The sequence below is a fragment of the Hydra vulgaris genome, chromosome 12 (genome assembly GCF_038396675.1).
Source record: "Hydra vulgaris chromosome 12, alternate assembly HydraT2T_AEP".
Taxonomy (NCBI): Eukaryota; Metazoa; Cnidaria; class Hydrozoa; order Anthoathecata; family Hydridae; genus Hydra; species Hydra vulgaris.
In genome coordinates this window covers 66,157,437-66,177,500 of record NC_088931.1, presented here as the reverse complement: position 1 = coordinate 66,177,500, position 20,064 = coordinate 66,157,437, and the positions used below count along the sequence as shown (strand labels likewise).

Sequence of the window (20,064 nt, the reverse complement as noted above, 5' to 3'; positions counted from 1 at the left end):
GATGTTTTATCAAGACTGTTCTGTTATTTTGAGTTTTTAAATTTGAACATATTATTTTGACAATGTTTTTTAATGTCTAATTAAACACTTCCTGATTTTTTTTTCGGATATAAGAGTTATTTTTTTTTAATGATATTTTTAAAAATGTTTTTTCAAACAAATTTGTAGTTTTTTTTTATTACTTGTGTAAAGTTGAACTGTTTTGTAACATTTTAATCGTTTATACAACAATGGATGTTTTATATATATATAAATGCTCATTTTTATCTATTTGTTATATCTTAAATTACTTTTGAGAAATCTAAACATTTTTTTCATGAGTTAAACAAATTTTTCAACAATATTGTTCTGAGATTTTTCATTATTACTTTTTTCATTATTTCATTATTTCATAAAACTGTCTGAATTAAAACCTGATTTCAAAAACTAAAATTTAAAATATATATTAGGACAGTGAACAACTAAATCTGCTAAAAAAATGTGTGTGTCTATATATATATATATATATATATATATATATATATATATATATATATATATTTCACACAATTAACATTATCCTTTTTTTATTTCTGAATTTCTAGTCAATATCTATATAAACATTCTTGTTTACTCATATACACAACCCTACTTGTTAGCATATAGCATTACAACTAGTAATGTATTCTTTTATTTTTAATGTTTACTTTTGTTTTCAAGTGCACTTTTTTTCCAGGAATAAAAGTTTTTAGTTTTTTGGCATTAATGGTGAAGTCAAATTGTGGAGTTTCTTTTAATGCCAGATTTGTTCTGATAGATACTCAAGGTCAATGATTTACTTTTTCTGTACATAAGTAAGTTTAATTTTATATTTGTATTATTTTTATTGTATTTATAGTTATATGTTTAATATAGCATAGTTACAATATTTACAAATTTTTTTATTTTTATTTTATTTATTTTTATTTGTTTACTTATACTGTTTAGTTTTTAATTTTTATGTAGTTGGTAAATGAAGCTGAAAGTTTTTTAAAAGCATGAAATCAAAATTAATTATTTTTGCATCTCGTGGGGCTTGTATATTATCTAAAAATCAATTTTACATATCACAAAGATTTATTAGTTATAATGCTCTTAAAAGCGGCATTTACAATAACAAAAAGATAACTTCAAGTTTAGCTGCAGATAACTTTGTTATGAACTTATGTCATGATGAACGTGAACATTTGAAAAAAGCTCTTTTAAATATTGAACAGAAGAATAGTTTAGAAAAAGAAGCAATACATGAACCTTCACCATCTTGGAAACAGCTTCAACTGGGTTAGTGTAAAATTTAAAAGTTCAATTTTATTGATAAGCTTTGCTTTATTATTTTTTGTTTCCTATTATGTCTGTTTAATTTTTTTTTATTTTCTAATAACACATACTTTAATGAAGTTTAATAATATTAATTTAGTAATAATGTGATATTGAAGAAAACTGTGATGTATTAAAAAAAGTTACAAAATATTAAAAAAAGTTTTAATGTTTAAAAAATTAAATATATCAAAGAAATTTGTAAATAAAATAAATTACTTAATAAAAATGATATATGTATTTTTGTATTCTGTCTAAACCTCTGGCACTGTGTTCATTCACCCATAAGTTACTATATTTATGTTTGTGTTCTGCTTGAACATCTGGTGCAGTGTTAGATCACCTTAATTTCCTGTATTCCTTCAGATGTGATATTTTTCCTAATGTATTTCCATAATATTCTGTAAGGTACTGCTTGTAGACTTTAAAACATTGAATGGGATTGCAGACACTTTTTAATTACCCCAGGCAATGTCAGGTTCAGGATCATGGCGTTCACTTTTCTAATGGTATCATATAACCGAATATTACCTGCTTTTATGTTCAGCTGTCTTGTTGGGTTTGCTTTTTTAGGTGAGGAGAATTAAACTCTGACTTAAAACACTCCTGCCTTGGGGCTCTTGGCTAAGTAAAGACTAGAGATGGTATCTCGATGAAAATACTCATCTTGGGCAGATAATAACTGCATCCAGCTACTGTTTTATAAAAGGCCTCTTAAGCGAAGACTTTAGGGTAGAATACTTCTATTAAATAATTCTGTTGAACAGTCATATACCCCATCTTCCTTTTAGACTTCATTAGACTGGCATAGATATAAACCAGTGTTACACTGTTTCCTGCTTAGAATGATGACCGCTGAATCTTCAAGACTCTATTCATTGATTTTTGTTTTTTCCTCCTTTTTATTGGCTATGCAACTTTTCCTGTTATTTCCTAATGAGAGTACAGATCTAAAACTCAGTTTAATAGTTCTGAGGCTGGCTGGTAGTAAGGTTTCCCAAACTCTGTGGTAGCTCTCAGAAAGGCTGATTCCATCAACAGTTGTAAAATATCAGAGTTTTAATAGTGCCATGTTGCGCAAGGAATGGTGTCCCTGTTAGTGCTTTTGGTATGCATTGTTGAGGTTACATAATCTAAGTTATAACTTTAGGTCATAATTTAGCAAGACCGAAACAACTGCAATGGCAGTTGTTTCGGTCTTGGCATAATGCATGGCACCCCAAGCAATGAGCTATTGCTTGGGAAGCCATGCTCTATCTATGAGTCAAGTTCTTTTTAACTTAAATCATGCCTAAGTTAATAAAAAGTATTTAAACATAAGAAAAACCATCACCATAACTGTTCCAATATATCTTTCACAAATATTCATGGGCTTCAAAATAATTTTCCATCAGATGAATTTCTTTCAAAATTTACCAGGCTTGCTTGCTGATTGTGAGACTAATTTAAATTTGGGTGTTTCTTCTTTAGATCTTAGCTTTAGATGACTACTATCTTCTTTAGATGGCTACTATCCTTTAAAACGAAGACTTCAATAGTTAAATGCTTGGCTTGGGTGTATACCATCAATTTATCTATTTGTAAAGAAATTGGGTTTTAATCCTATAATCATTCTTTTATGTGCGTCCATTTAGCACCTCTTCACAATATCACCTTTCTTTTTGTTTTTTATCATTATCCTTCTTCTCAAGACTGCACTCTTTTAGATATAATTTCTGATTAAGTTGACCATGCCCTTTCTCTTTACTAACCTGCCAATATTATTGGTGACTTTAGTGCTCATTGCCCTGACTAGCTTGGGTCTAACACCACTGACCGTGCTAGCACTCAATCTCTTACTTTTTTTGACTCATTTTCCAGATAACCTTAATCACTTACATTTCACTCTTTGATTTGTGTCTTGTCTCTGACCTTAGTTTGTGTTGAATTTCTACTAGTTCTCTTCTAGTTTGTTCTGACCATACAATGATCTCTAAAAATCTTTCTTCTTGTACTTTTTCTTTGGTCTATCATCGTAATACTTACTAATACCCCAAAACTGACAGAGGTTTTTTTTATGGTTTTTTTTATGGCGGTCCTTGGGGTAATATCTTTCTCTCCGCTGATAAATGCACTTCCTACGTAACCTCCTAGATCTAGGCAGGTATAGAAGCTTTTATTTCTTGTCTGTTCTAAGTCAAGTCTCATTCTAGTCCATTGTTATCACCTTCTTGTACAGCTGCTGTATCTCATCCTAGTTAATCTTTTCATATTAAAAAAAAACAACTGTCAAGATAACATGTCTTTTTATTATTGCAAGAAATCAATGTAAAAAAGTAATATCTGATGCTAAGTTCCATTATTCCCAATTCTATAAATCTTGAATCTTACTTCCGATGTTAGGCTCTAGAGACTTTTAGAAAATTCTCAAGAGTGTCATTACAAAGGTAATTCAAACATTTCATATCATTCTTATTTCATTCATGGGTTTAATCTTATTACCTCTCCCAAGAATATGGCAGAACTATTTGTAAAGAATTGTTTTTATAATTTGACTCTTGAGTTTAATGACCTTATTGTCATTGTTATACAGCTAAGTCATTCTAACTTCTGTTACTAAAGTAATTTCTCTAATAAAGTCTTCTATGACTTAAATAAAAAAACAAAGGTTTCTAAACAGAGCTTGAACTTGCAAGCAAATTTGTAAAAAGCCATAAAAAAGTGTGGTACCTTAAAATATGTCCAAATATTGATTCTCTTGTTGCCTCAATGCACAATGGGCCAGAGTTTATCGATAAGGTCAAAACAAAGTTTTTTTAAAATTTTTAAGACTTTACATGTAAAAAAAACTTTGCTGTACTGGGTTTCAGTGTTTGTAATCCCACAATAGGGTGAAATTCACTTAAAAGCATATTTTAATACTTTAACTAACACTTTTTAAAAAGATTGTCTGCTCCTACTCATCTCCCCCCCCCCCCCATCCTCCGGTTGCTACATATTATTATAGGTCAATTATAAATACCAAATTTACAAAAGATTTCTATGAAGTTTATCATATCTATTATATTTATTATTTCTATTAAAAAATGAAAATCTATTCCTGGCTTACTTGGTACCACTTCAACTAACTGTAGTTGCTACAGCTGATAATCTATGAATTAATGAGTTGCCTCTATCAACTTAGTACTGCAGACCTATGCAATTTATATATGATAAAGAGAACAAAGAAGATTTTGTTCAGGAGCTGAACCATATTAAAGGATAGAAACTTCAGCCCACTTAAAATATTTTTAATAAACATTGACTAGAAATAACCATGGTGGATGGCTAAGTAGGAACAGCCCTCAGAGTTGTAACTGATTTAACTCTGAGTGTTTCTATTTGTGGAGCAGCTCCACTAGGTAAATCTAGCTTTTCCTATGAAATATCTACTATTCATAGATGGATCAGATGTATGGATTGATTCCACCACATTTCATACAGAATTGGTTTTGAGAAATGGAAGGTTAGGGAAAAAGTACATAAAGAGAAAGTTGAAGAAGATTTAATTGGTAATGGATGTTCCTAGATCTGGCAGATCTGAAACATCTAACAATGGTAATATTGCAATACACTTTCTCAGGGTATGTTTTTTAAAATTGAATTAGCCTTTTCTTATGATTTTTATAATTTATACTAAAAGATAAATGAGCTATAAAATATTTATAAATAAAAATGTTTTCTGGATTATTCTCTTTCTGCTGAAGTATTGAATATTGACTAGGAATTAACTAAGCATTTGTACATCATACTTTATACAGTCTCTTGTATGGAAGAGATCAACTCTGAGGTTCTGGACATCTACTGCAGAGAGACAGGCCATGGTTTTGTTTATCTATATTCCTGGCATAATGCCCCACTGTTTACACAAATTTTTAGTACACTGTCATCAGGTAGTTAGCAACAAAACCTATTGGTATGTTTTCTGAAGAACCATAGGAAAGTATAAGCAAAAATGTAAAAAAACTTTAAAAAGTTCTTTATACTTCAAGTTTCTAGAAAGAAACAAAACCTGGATTTATTGAGAAGACTTTTGTGTAGTTTAGATGTGCAGTGATCAGCTTGCTGCAAGCAGATAGAAAAAGGAATTGCTTCTTCCTAAAGAAGTTAAACTTCTACTTGTAAAAGACTTTTTTCTTTAATCTTGTAACTTATATGAACTTGTATTTTTTCCCTCTGATTTCACGTTCCGAAAAATCTATATTTTTATATATGAAAAGCCGAAATAAAGTTGACCCTTAAAAACCATATACTCTCAATGGTGACAATTTTGACTTTTTCAGATGTTGTGCAAATATCAAACTTCAGTATGTTTATACTTACATCAAATGATAAAGGTTTTGGTAAAAATTGTAGTGATTGAAGCCTGGGAGCAAAAGCACCTCAAAAAGTTGTCTCACCCCAAAGGTGAGGACAATGAGTTAATTAATAATTTGTTTTTATTATTTTATATTAAACTTGACTTCATCAGCAGGTTTTATGGAATAGTCTTTAAGAGTTAAAAAGTTTAACCATTTAAATTTTACAACCCCCTCATTTTGGGGAGGATAGAAACTGTACATGATCTTAACTTTTGAAATCTAAAAAATTATTAGATGAAATTTAAAATCTTAAATTTAAATTTGGTATGAGATAGTATAATAATTTATTTCGTTAATTTATTGCTTAACATTTGGGGCAAGGGGGCTAACTTTTTGGAATACTTTTGTTCCCAGGCTACAATCACTGCAATTTTTATGCAAAATATCATTTGACATAATTTAAAAATACATTTAGAGTTCGCACGTCTGAAAGTGTCAAATCTGCAAAACTAAAACATCTAAAATGCGCCACTATATAGCGAGCCAATCAGAGTGGTCATAACTCAATTTCGATGTCAGAAATAGATTCTTAAACATATGGTTAAATATAATATATATGGTTAAGTATATATTATTTGAATTTTTCTGTTTTTGCTAACTTTATGTTATGATATATTATGGCCCACCGAGCAATGCCTTGAAAAATAGTAGCTGTTTGATTTATACTAAATAGTGGTTGCTTGGATCTTTTTGTCCATAACAGCATTTGTTATTAGCTGTAACATTTATAAAATGTTTTTTCATATACTGGTCCTTGAAAGTATTTAGTGCTTTAATATAAAAAAAAAACATAAATAAAAGCTGCAGAAGATATTTAGCTAATCTTTTATGTATAAAGTTATCAATAAAAATACTGTGATATATCAAAATTGTTTCAGCAAATATAAGCAACAAAACTAGTATTTACAATATCTGCATATTAATTCTGCAAGAATTTTTTTAAATTTTAGTTGGAAATTTCTGACTGATATCTGTTTAATTATGAAGTTCAATCAAATTTAATAGGATTTAAATCTAGTGATTTATACAATAAATCTACTTTATTTGTTTCCATCTGTCTATATTTAACTTTACAAGTTGTGTGGTAAATATAAAGCAATATAATAAAAAGTTGTGTATCTTGTTGATATTTAACCGTTTATTTAAATGTTTTACAGCTTTACATGTTGTTTATATTGATAATGTTGTATCAATATAAGTAACAACATAATATATTTTTTTAAATATTATTTATGTTTTATTATTAATCTTATATTATTATTTTTATAATTTTTAAAATTATTTGTTTATAAATTAATCAATAATTCCTACTTTATTAAATAAGGTTGAAATTACCAATGAAAATAAAAAAAAATTGTTTTTAAGTATATTACGAATAATTATAAGGAGAATATATTAAAATTATATAATTTCGAACATAAGAATATAATAAATAAAAGCAAAAAAAATTTTTTTTACCATGAAATTTGATAAAAAGAACCGTTTAATTCTCGTGTACTGATGCGTTATTTTGTCTAATACCAATTTATATTACTTAATAAATCATAAATAATTTTTGTTCTAAGCAATCAATTTAACAAATTTGATATTTTGATCTTTTAATTTAAAGAATTTAGCAAATTTTGACTCTTTGTTTTAAAAATTCAAGAGAATATAACAAATTTTATTTAATTCTCTATATATATTTTTCTATATATATATTTGGTCTTTAAATTTCTAGTCTTATTTAGTGGCCATCAGTAATGGGATTCCATTTATTGGATTTGGATTCATAGACAACTCTATTATGATTTTGGCTGTAAGTTTTTTATTGTGTTATTTTCTTTTTATTATGCGTTTTTGTGATGTTTTAAATCAGATATTTTATTTTTAATGTTGAAAACAAGTATGGTTAATATTTTGTACACATTTTGTGCATACAGTATACAGTACAGCAACAAAAGTGTTTACATGTTTTTGAAAAATATTCTTTTTTAAAATAAATAATTGAAATACATGTTTATATATCAATATATATATATATACCAAAATAAAGGTAATTCATTGTAGTTTCATGTTTTGAGCCTGAATTTAAATGAATGAGAATTGTTTATAACAAATTATTTATTGAAACAAAATGTCAGATGTAAACAGTTTTGTCGCAATTTATGCTATTATTAATTTTAATGCGAAATTAATACTTTGTGTAGCCTCCACGGCTTTTTATGACTGCTGCATTTCTCGCAGGCATGCTACCAATCAACTTCTTGCATTCTTCAACAGTTATCGAACTACAAACATACTCAACTCGTTCCCATAATTCTTGTCGACTGGCTGCTCTTGTTTCATAATTATAAACTCGATTCTTCACAATAGACCAAAGATTCTCGATCGGGTTAAGATCGGGACTTTGCGCAGGTCACTCTAGAATCTTAAATTTCTTTGAATTTAGGAATTCTAATGTGATTTTTGCCTTGTGCTTTGGATCATTGTCTTGCATAAAAAGTGTCGAACGAATTTGCTTTCGCCATCCTCGTAAACTAGGCAAATAGCCATTGTTTAAAATGTCAATATAATGTTTCGCGTCTATTATTCCATCAATTTTTACGATTTTACCAACACCAGACGAAGAGAAACATCCCCAAAACAACAACTTTCCGCCGCCATATTTTACTGTTGGAATAAAGTCACGATCAGAAATTCCTTCTCCAGCTTTTTTCCATACATATTGAATGCCATCAGAGTCAATCAAGTTAATCTTGCTTTCGTCTGTCCAAATCACCTTACTCCACTCAGCAAAAGTCCAGTTTTCATACTTCTTTGCAAATTCCAATCGTTGTTTAAGATGTTTCGGTGTTAGTAGTGGTTTCTTGATCTTCATTTTTGCCTTGAATCCAATTCTCTTGAGTTCTCTCTGCACTGTTCGAGTACTTACCGCTGTACCTTGAGCATTATTTGCTTTATTTGTCATGATTAATCTAGAAATTGTTCTCTGATCTCGAGTAGTGAAAATTTTCTTGCGTCCATTTTTGTTGCATTTCTCCTCTATATCGTTTCGCTTCTTAATTTTATAGACTAAACAATAAGATATATTAAGTTCTCGTCCTATCTCACGAAGAGACAATCCTGATTTAAGCTTCTGAACAGCTAAATTTTCAATTTCTTTCGACACTTTCTTCATTCTTTCAATTATAATTTTTCTGTTGTTTACATTACGAATTTTAAGTTTAAATAAACCGTTTATTACTAATTGAGATATGTTTTATTTAAACAAATTAAAAATATAGCCACAAAGTATTAATTTTGCATTAAAATTAATAATAGCATAAATTGCGACAAAACTGTTTACATCTGACATTTTGTTTCAATAAATAATTTGCTATAAACACTTCTCATTCATTTAAATTCAGGCTCAAAACATGAAACTACAATGAATTACCTTTATTTTGGTGTATATATATATATATATTGATATATAAACATGTATTTCAATCATTTATTTAAAAAAAAAATATTTTTCAAAAACATGTAAACACTTTTGTCGCATACTGTATTTATTCTTTATAGAAATGTGTATGTTTTCTTTTGACAAGTTTTTTTTTTTTTAACTGAAAACTGCCTGGAATGATAATGACTCATAGGTTTTTGAAATATTTTATGAAAAATTTGATTTTGATAATCTTTATAATGGTTTGAATCAAATTTAAATCTTTTTTAAATAATACAATCATAGTTTTAAAACACTTGATTGTTTTTTGCAAAAAAGGAAATCTGTCAATCGTATCATTAAATGGTGGAGTGAAGTTTGCGAATTGGAAAGAAAGTCAAAAAACCAAGAAAAAAGTTCCATCAAGTTTGAAACTTCATCAAAAAATTATTAGGTGAATTGATGAAAATCTGAAGTATTCTGTTTGGGATATTAAAGTTAAAAAAAAAAAAAGGGTGCTCCCAAGTTGACAATTTAAGAATTCAAAAAGAAATATGGCTACAAGACATACAAAAGAAGAAATTCCCAAGAAGATCCTAACAGCAATTCAGCGAAGGCCAAAAGGATGGTCAAAAACTGCTATGAGAAAAACTTAAAGGAAATCAAAAGTGCATTATAATGGATGACAAACTGCAAACTTGACTGTTTGACACTCCAGGGCAACAACTTTATGCAAATTTAAAAGGAGCAAAGTCTGAGTTTTGCTAAAAACACTTTAAAACAAAAGATTTGCCAAAATAAGCAAATCTTTAGGTTTAAATTGTTTTGGTTTGGCAAGCCATCTGTTCATGTGGTTTCAAAACTCAGCCATTTTTCGCAAGTGAAACAATGAACTCCAATATTTACATAAAAGAATGTTAAAAAAAGTAACTTTTGCCAATGATCAGAAAGCATGATAATCAAAAAATGTAATCGAATGGCATCAACAAAATGGTGTTGATTTTGTCCCAAAAAACATGAATGCAACAAACAAGAACCAATTCGTCCAATTAGAAAATTTTAGGCAAGCATGAAACCTAAGCTTTGTAAGTATTGCAAAATTGCAACAGACATCAATCATTTTCGTGAATTTTGGGGTGTAGCATCACAAAATTTTATGGAAACTGTTGTCCAAATTAGACATAGACTGAAATTCTGTTTTGGTATCGGTTTTCGCCAAAATTTCAATTTAAACCAATACCAGAATTTTGGTTTTGGTACTTTTTATAAATTTGGAAGAAGCAAAATTTCGGTTAAAAAACATACCAAAAACAAAAACTTTGTATGATTTTTAAATTTTATTTAGTTTAGAAATATTTATTTTTGAAAATTTCAACAAAATATTTTACAATTTCTAAATGAAATTTACACCCGTTGTTCACAAATTACTTTTTAGTATCCATCTACTTCTTAAAAATATCAAAGTCTCGAATAATCAAACCATTGCAGTGCGCATGGTTTTACTTTTGGTAAAATGTTTGCTTGAAATGTCGGTTTCGGTTTTATTATTGAACTGTTATACCCAAAATTTCGGTTTATTTTAATTTTGGTGTATTTCTTGTTTCCATCTATCACTATAGTCCGAAAACTTATGCAAGGTGCCAGATTAAATTGAAAAAGTAATCACTTTGAAAATAATGTTTTCTAAAAACTTAATTGCATTTAGAGATAAATTTGCTTAAACCATTAAAAAAGTATCAAAGTTGGTTAAGTGGTCTTTGAAATATTTCAAAAAATCCATGGGTCATTATCATTTGTACCATTAGTTTCTTTAAAGGGATCCAAAAATTAGTTTAACTGAAAAAAGTGAATACAGTTGCAGGTTGTTAAAAACAAGTCACTCTAATAAAATCTGAAAACCAACATAATATTTTTGCTGATAATATAATATATATATAAATTTATTGATGAAAACAAAAATTTTTTTTATTTTTTCATTTTGATAAAAGTGAGAACTGAAATGCTTCATTAACTGAAATAAAGCGCAAAGGTTTATTATAATTGCAAATTAAAAAAGGGAAAAACCTAAGCTTGTGTATTAAATCATTTAAAAAACTACTGTGAACACACCATTTATTAAACAAACCAGATTTTCTTATAGAAAAAAAAAAAAACTAAACAGAATTGTAAGCCAAAATAAAGCATAGAAAATAAGATGGTAAAGTTACAAAAAAGTTGAGAAGTTTTTTGGTAATATCTCAATTACTAATTTGTTTTGGTAAGTTTAATTAACTTATTTTCTAAGGTTAATTAAAGATATGAACACAACTAAACACTTTGGTATTCTTTTAAAACAATGCTCATAAGCTATGTAAGTATTTAGTTAACAAAAGTATTATCTATTTAGTTATAATTTTTTTAAATTTTCTTTAATGTATTACAATGTTTTAAAATTAAAAAGTTTAGAATTTCTCTTAAAAAAATTAACATAAATTAGATTGAAGCCTATATGTGCAATGTCTAATTTTGAGTTCATGTTATAATTGTGCAGTTGTCAAAGCAGTTTTGAGCTTAAAGTCTGAAGGTTGAGTTTACTATGCTTCATCTCAACTTGCTTGTTAAAGTTCAGGGAATACAAATCTGAAAAAAGTAATAATAACTAGCCTTCTTAATAGTGATTACATAGAAATTCACCTAGAGGTGACTTAGGAGAAAAGGATAAAAAATTTCTTCATCTCAAAGTATATTTAAATATTTATTTAAATAAAAAATATATTTAAAGTTTGGTTAGTTAAGAAGAATGGGTTAAGCATTTGACTTTGATAACTAGAGAAGTTTTGTTATTTCTTTTTATTTGTTGTATTAAATCACTTTTTTTCTTTTACTTCTTTTTTTTTTTTTTTTCTTGTATAAATTTTTATAAGTTTTATCTGAAAATTCTTTAAAAATAGTTTTTAGTATTTTTTTTTTCAAATAAAAAAGTTGTTTTTTTTTGTTTGTTTTTTTTGCTTAAAAAATACTTCTAAAACATTTCATTTTAAACTTTTGGCTTTAAAATTTAAGTTGAAGTAGTAATTTTTTTTAAGATTCTTTGGAGTACTTTACCACATTAAAATTCAATTTTATTTTATTTTTTAAGATTCTTTTGAGTACCTTCAACATGTTAAAATTGAAATTTTTTTTAAGACTCTTTGCAGTGTCTTTAACATGTTAAAATTTAAGCATTATATATTGTAAATTATTATATTCAAATAAAGATAGTAAGTTAGCACTCTCTTTTTTTTTTCCTTTACAATTACAAAAAATATTTAAAAAATTAAAAATTAAATCACAAATATAAGTTTTAGGATTATGAAAAATAATATTTTATTAATATTGTTAAAAAATATTGAGATCATTTTTCTTTCCTATGTTATTAAAATAAAGTATAAAGATAAAAATTAAACATTTAATTAAAACATTTAAGATTAAAATTAAAATAAAGTACAGTTAAGATAAACTTAAAATAAAGTAGTGTTAAAATAAAATATAAGTAGATAAGTGAAATCTACTTTTTTAGGAACTTCATTACATGACCTGATAAAATTTCTTTTGTCGAAAAAATTTCCAAACTTTTGAAACAATTTATTGAGTACAAAGTTCCTTTCTGTATACTTTTTTTAACATTAAAAAAGTTTAACTTTTTAATAAAGCGTTTTTGAAAACAAAATATTTTGGAAAAAAAAAATATTTTGAAAAAAAATATTATGGAAAAAAAAATAGCAACAGGGTGTAAGATTTTTGGTGCCCAAAAGAAGCTGAAGTATGACATAAATTTATTGTTTATAGAAGTTTAGTTTTTTTAATTTTAGGTTGCTGTCTTTCCTAAAAGCATTCTAAATGCAATTTATGTGGAAAGCTTTAATCAATTCACTTTGGTCATAATCGATCCTTAATTGTTCAGTATTGTTGATAATAGTTTTTGTTAAATTATATCACATTCATTTTTTGCAGGGAGAGTATATTGACTTAAAACTTGGTGTAATATTTGGTATGTCTACAATGACAGGTATATATTGCAAGATTTTTTTAAAAAGTTATTGTTTCCCATTAAATACTGTAAAAAAAATTTTTAATTGATCTGTGTTGTAATTCCTGTTTTTTGGTTTTTATTGTGGTTGTTTCTACAATTGATCTATATGTGATTGTTTGTTTGTGCTGATCTGTATTGTGGTTGTTTTTGAATCGAATCTCTGTTATGATTAGTTATTCATACTGTTGCTCTTTATTGCATTTATTAATGTTTATAGCTGCTGCTATTGGCAATATGGTATCTGATGTATCTGGAATTATGTAAGTACATTTTTTTTAAATTATATATATATATATACACACACACACACACACACACACACACACACACACACACACACACACACACACACACACACACATATGTACACATACAGTGCTCGAAGTGGAGAAAAAAAGTAATAGGATGGTATTAATATTCGGTAATTTAAAAAAACCATCCTGTTTAATCATTGTTATATATAAATATTTATAAAAAAAGTGGCGGGATGGTTTATACTTTATAAAAAAGTGATGGGATGGCATCCCGCCTTACTTTGAGCACTATATAACAAGTGATAACTAAAAAATAAAAATAATTCTAACCCTCTGAAATCAAAGCGCAAAAGTCACACAAAAAAAAGTACTCCTAAGTGAAACTATACTCTTTCCGTTTACAAACTTATCTTATGTTTTGTTTTGCATCAGCTAATCAGTTGTGTTTAAAATGCTGTCAAAACAAGATGTAGTACGCAAGCGCATTGTACAATCAAGTTCTATCAAATGCACAAAAATCTTTGAAAAAATTTTAATGTGAATCATTTTAAAACCAAAAATGTTCCGTTTCAACTACGTACCATATTTTGGCATCCTTAACAACCAATCATAAAAGTGGTAGTGGAAGACCAGCTAAAATAATGAAAAAGAAGGGACTTTGTTTGCTTCATGGTGCTTTTAACAACATAGAAAACTTCCGTCTTCCTGCTGAAAGTTGTGCTTCTTACTTAACTTCTTGGATTCAGGCTGTCATGGAATCTCTTATTCCCTCTCTACGATTCCAAGTCAAGCCTCACTCTTCTCCTTGGTTTTCCTCGCATTGTGCCGTTGCAATATCCAATCGAAACCATTACCTCCATATCTATCAGCAAAACGATTCTCCAGAAAACAGTTTACTATTGCTAGAAACCATAGTAAAAAGATTTTGTCTAATGCCAAAGCCCGCTATTCTCAGGTCACAAGATCTTGTATTTCATCTCAAAAATTAGGCTATTGTGACTTCTGGAGAAGCTTTAACAGTATCTACAATAAGGGCAAATCTGTTGTTCCATCTCTTTTGTATGGTTCATATTTTGTCACTTCACCTAAGAAAAAAGCTGAATTATTTGCTAAGAACTTTTCATCAATGTCATCTCTTGATTCCACTAGTTGTGTTCTACCTGATATAACCGACAAACGGGTTGATCCATTACTTGACGTTCATATCACTCCAGCTTAAACATATATTTAAAAAATTATGCGGTTCCATATTAGCAGGAAGTTATAGAAAAGTAAATTAGTAAAAATTAAAAAAGAACAAAATAGAAAACAGTTTTTTTTAAAACTACTTAATTTTGTGAGCATTTTGGCTATGGTGTTCAATTTTGAAGACAATGTCTTTAATGAAAAGCCAACTCCTTTAACTAATCTTATTCAAAGAGCAAAATTATTAATTAAACTAAAGCTAAAAAAAAAAATGAATATAAGATATAAAAAATTATACTGTAGTGATATCAAATGTTATCTTGGCTTTTAGGGAATGATTAAAAGCAGTTAGTGAAACTACCGATAATCATTTTTATCGATAGACATCAACGGAAAGGTAAGCCAAGCTGTCTATCAACACAAAACATTGCAATAACAATTATGCAAAGCATTACATCACAACAACTATGCAAAGCATTAGCAAATAGCTTAAGATATTTGTAGGATCACAATACAATAAATATTAATTTTTTTTTTTTATATATATATATAACTATAAAAGGCTAGACAACAGACATTAAATATATAACAGTAAGGGATCGTTCATAAATTATGCAACGCAAAATATATTTATAAAACAGAAGTAAAAGATATTAAGCTCTTTTACGCGGCAATTTTCATTAAACTTAATGCGCTAATTTAATTTTGTATTTAAATTTTGTTAAAACTTTTGAACTTTATTGATTTGTTTATTGTATATATGGGCATTCTCTAACACCTTTTGGCACTGAATGCTGTCTCACCTCTGCTAACTAAACCTTTAGGGTGGCAAAGTTGCCAATCTTGCTTTATGCTACTTTATTATTTTTTTTTTCTTAAATAGATTTTTAGTTATAAAAAATAGCCAGCTAGCATAACAGTCTAGCTCTACACACATTGCAAGTCACTTGCTTGGCTAGTTTAATGGCCTAGCTCTACGCACATTGTAAGTCACAACACTTGCTTGGCTAGTTTAACAACCTAGCTCTACACACACTTGCTTGGCTTATTTAACAGCCTAGCTCAACACACACTTGCTTGGCTAGTTTAACAACCTAGCTCTACACATTTGGCTATGGATTATAACACTAATAACTATTTAAAAGCAGTTATAACAGTAGACAAAGTAACTAGTTGCATTTTCTACATTTTTTTTTTATAAAGAAAAAATTAGGTGTTAAATATTAAAACAATATTTAAAAAATTAAGTATATTTGTAAATAAAACATTTTTGAAAATCATTTATTAAATCATTCAAAAGTTATGCTATTTTGTTAATGCAACTTTTGGAATTTTATATAGAATTTTGTAACAATTAATGTTTATATGTTAAAAAAAAAGTATAATTGATAAACAAAAAGTACAGTCTTTATGTACACTGCACCATTGGAGCCTAAGCGCAATGTTGACTTTTGATAGAAGAGGCTTCCTGACAGCCCAATGAGAGTCTAGAGTTTTGCACTTATGTAAATAACGAATTATAGTTTTTCCAGAAATGTTGGTAATACCAGTTTCCACTTTCGTTTCATCTGTAGAAATATGGCAATTTTTAAGGGCAGCTTGAACAATACATCTATCTTCTCAAAAAAAAAGTAAGTTTATTTTAATGTTTTTTAGTAATATCACGTTTTTTTAAAATGTTTTTGCAAAGTTTTTTTGCAAAATAAACTTACTTTTTTTTTAAAACAAAATAATTCACTTATTACATTTTTTTTTGATCTTTTATTAATAGATGTCATCAAAAAATTCAGCAATTTGGGGAAATCTTCTTTTGGTAAAGTTGCACTTTTTTTTGATGGTGCAAAGAATGCCACATCAAGAGGCTGTAGCAAATGTGTTGAATTAGGAAGAAGGCATAAAAATCCAAAGTTACGTTTTTCACAAGAATTTATAACTCTATGGCAAATGAGGGAGAGATTGTCACATAATAATACTTTTTTTCCAGTTTATTTTTTTTACACGTGGTAATAACGTCCGAAAAAACCAATCCTCAAAACTAGCTTCATCAAACCAACCAGATTTGGTTCTATTAAAGTGAGATCACATAATCGAGATTTTTTTGGACCGTGTTTTATCCATGAGTCGTAAAATAAGTGCCTTTGAAAACTGTGTTTGATGGCAGATTTTCTTCTGTACTGTTTCCACAAAACATCACAGAGAACCCAACCTTTCTGCTATTAATTATTTTTTCAGGATACTTTATTCCACGTTTCATAAAAAAAAAATTATGTCCAAGGTTATCACACAAATTGGTTTCATCATAATTCCAAATGCTACAAGGTGGAATTCCTTTAAGCTCATTTTTAATGCTTTTTAAGTAATAATTTAGTTCTTTTTTTATAGCTACACGTTTTTTTTTAATTTTTGATGCAATTCTATGGGTTAACTGTGAACGCTTCATAAAATTTGAAACCCACTCATCACCAGGAATATTGTTTGAAAAAATTTTCAGTTTACAATTTTGTTATTTTAAATAAGCAACAACTAACATTTTTACATCAAGTTTATCCATAATATATCACAAAATAGGTCATTTAGATAACATCTTTCAAAAAAAATAAGATTTAGAAGAAATAATGATCAGGCTACTGTAAAATGAGTATTATTTACATGGTCAAAGTTACCCCAGAAGATATTAAACTTTCAGGGTAACTATGACCATCCTGTAAAAAAACACAGAATGTTGTTATTTGAACCAAAAAAAAATTTAATATCTTATTTGAACATTTTCTTTTAAATAGATGGAAAACTGTGTTGTTTGCTCAAATTTTATTCTTTGCCCAGACAACGTTTTGTTTCTTATTTTTTGGTTGTATTTTACCTATATGCAACAAGTATTACCTTACTACTTATGCAAGTAAATTTATATTTACAAATAGAACAAAAATATCACAATTTTACTAATCCGTCTAAAACTAAAGTTGTTTAACTAAAATATTTTAAAATGGTCAAATCCCGCTGACCAAAGTTACCTCGTTTTACTGTGCACAAATACAGGACAATTTATATAATACACAAAAATATATGACAATGTAAACTAAAATAGTTTAAAGAATTTATTTAAAAAGTTGTTGTTTTTCGTACTTTTTTCGTTGTGAAGTTCGTTATAAAAACTTTTTTGACAGTAGTACTTTTTTTATTACTATTTTCTGATTTTTTTTTTAACTCATAACTTTGGATTTTGTTTCTAGTATTATTTGTTTTTTTTTTCATGTTTTTTTTTTTTTGCGATGTCTTTGCAAAACTAGAATGATAAAAAATTAATATCATTTCCAGAATTTTATTTTACCTTGTTTTTAAGTGTTTCATTTGTGCAATTTATTAACAGCATAAGAGTCGATGATAAAGAAGGCAAAACACCAAAAACTATTGTTAAAATATTAAACTACTAAGATAAAAATAAAATTCTAAGTTTACTTTTAAATCTAAAAGGAAGTGGAACATATAAAAAAAAGATTTTGCTAAAGAGACTATGGAAGAGAGAATGACTATGGGAGAGACAAAAAAAAAAAGAGGAAAAAGTTATTAATCTTTGCATTTAATAAAATTTATTGTTGCGAAATTAAAAAATAAGAAAATAACTTTTGCACAAATTAAGTGATCAAAGTAGAGTATTCCCTTGATTTGATTACAAGGAATTTATATAATTGATTATTAATTAGGAACTTTTACTCTGAAATACAAAAATTACAATTGAATCATGTTTAGAACATAAATTCTTGTTTTATATGATGCGATATATTATGACTCCTATCTAATTTTTTAATAACCTTTAAGATTTTAATGACCTTGTTAGCTAAAAACTTAAAATTTACTATTTAAAAGTATATTTAAGTATTACATAAGCGAAATGATGTATTTTTTTTAAATAAGCGAAATGGTGTTTTTTAAATAAGCGAAATGGTGTATTACATTAGCGAAATGGATTACATAAACGGAGTTTTTAATAGCACTTGTATGTGTAATATTAAATTATTTATATTTTAAGTGTGATTTTTTTTAATTAGTTTAGCTGGCTACATAGAGGCTGTTGCTCTACGATTCGGAATAGTGGTACCAACTTTGACCGCAGTTCAGAACTCAATGAAACAAACGAAGATAACAATATATGGAGTAAAATTTATTTCTATTTTTTATATACTTGTACAGCTTAGTACTTAATAGTGGTATTAAATGTTGTAATTTAATATTATTAAATATTATATTACTACATTTTGAAATATTTTCTACTTTTAATATTTAAATTTATACGGCAGATTTTTTGTATAGGGTCGAATGATAGGCGTCATTCTTGGGTGCATTTTGGGAATGTTTCCACTTCTTTTTAAATCTCACGACCAGATAAAGGATTCGTAAACAACATGCCGTGGACGGCAAACTACGTGAAATTAAAACACGCCTAGGATTTGATTGACTTGAAATGTTGTTTTTAGAAAAATAATTTACTACTTTTAAATTACCATAGATAGGTTGAGCATTAAGCTCATTAAAATTTTTTTAATTGTACAAAAATTTTATTTTTTATTTATTAAATTTTTAGATTAAATGATTGTTTCAGGGTTTCCATTTTTTAGATCATGTATCATATTTTGTTCACATGTTTTTATTCTGTTGTTCTTGCTGATACCTTAAATAGTCTTAAATTATCGATTTTATTAAAAAGTTTTGTTCTCGTGCCTTTATCGAAAGTTTTTTTGCGAATAATATACTTTTTTAATTAAATTTTAGTTTGCTAATATTAGAGTTACTTAAAAATATATATATATTATATAGATATATAATATATATAATAGAAGAGTTACTTAAAAATTCATATATATTATATAGATATTTTATATATATATAATCTTGACATCATGTATGAGAGTATAAATATTAAAAATATTAGGTGGGTTTGTACAAATGTCTTCTGATTTTAAAGAACTGTTATTGATAAACATCTATTTTAATCAAAATTGCATTTTGCATATCTAATTTATCTGCTGTCAGATACACCCATATATATATTTTTCAAAACATTCAAAATGGAAAAAAAAAAATCTAGAAATTGTGAGAAAAGAGATTATTGGTCTCTATAAAACAAAATTCACGACAGCAAAAATTGTTAATTGTTTAAAACGTATCCGAATTTGGTATATCGCACCAAAAAATTTGCAAAATTACTAGGAAGTAAAAAAAGTGGTTTGTACCAAAAATTAAAAAAAGTCTTTCGTGAACGAATTAAACGCAATCTAGCTCGATCAGGAAGATCAATTGCAAAAGAATTAGGAACCGATCTGTTATTTGCATATCACTATTTCATGTTCTCAAGTAAATAACCTACTGTTATTTACTTTAGAACATGAAATAGCAAGCCATAAAAGAACTTTGGGGTTTATGTACATCCGTTGCGCAATAGTTAAAGTTCTGGCTCAA

The 20,064-nt window shown here is 27.5% G+C and overlaps 1 protein-coding gene across 3 annotated transcripts; it reads left to right on the top strand.

The window, feature by feature from the left end:
* Positions 1–680: 680 nt before the first annotated feature.
* Positions 681–19,222, top strand: LOC100214937 (transmembrane protein 65). Of its 3 annotated transcripts, none has more exons than XM_065814181.1 (7): positions 681–833; positions 985–1,299; positions 7,445–7,512; positions 13,093–13,147; positions 13,389–13,431; positions 18,662–18,762; positions 18,919–19,222. In XM_065814181.1, the coding sequence occupies exons 2-7, from the start codon at positions 1,017–1,019 to the stop codon at positions 18,975–18,977; spliced, it is 609 nt and encodes a 202-aa protein (XP_065670253.1). In that variant the 5' UTR covers positions 681–833; positions 985–1,016; the 3' UTR covers positions 18,978–19,222. The 3 variants fall into 3 exon arrangements, with proteins under 3 accessions (XP_065670253.1, XP_065670252.1, XP_065670251.1); XM_065814180.1 differs by having other exon boundaries at positions 682–805; positions 18,657–18,762; XM_065814179.1 differs by having other exon boundaries at positions 682–833; positions 18,657–18,762.
* The last annotated feature ends 842 nt before the right edge of the window (positions 19,223–20,064 follow it).

Coding starts and splice junctions, on each gene's coding strand:
- LOC100214937 (XM_065814180.1), top strand. CDS start 1,017: ATGAAATCAAAATTAATTATTTTTGCATCTCGTGGGGCTTGTATATTA. Junction 1,300..7,444: donor TTGGAAACAGCTTCAACTGG/GTTAGTGTAAAA, acceptor AGTCTTATTTAG/TGGCCATCAGTAATGGGATT. Junction 13,148..13,388: donor TGGTATGTCTACAATGACAG/GTATATATTGCA, acceptor TAATGTTTATAG/CTGCTGCTATTGGCAATATG.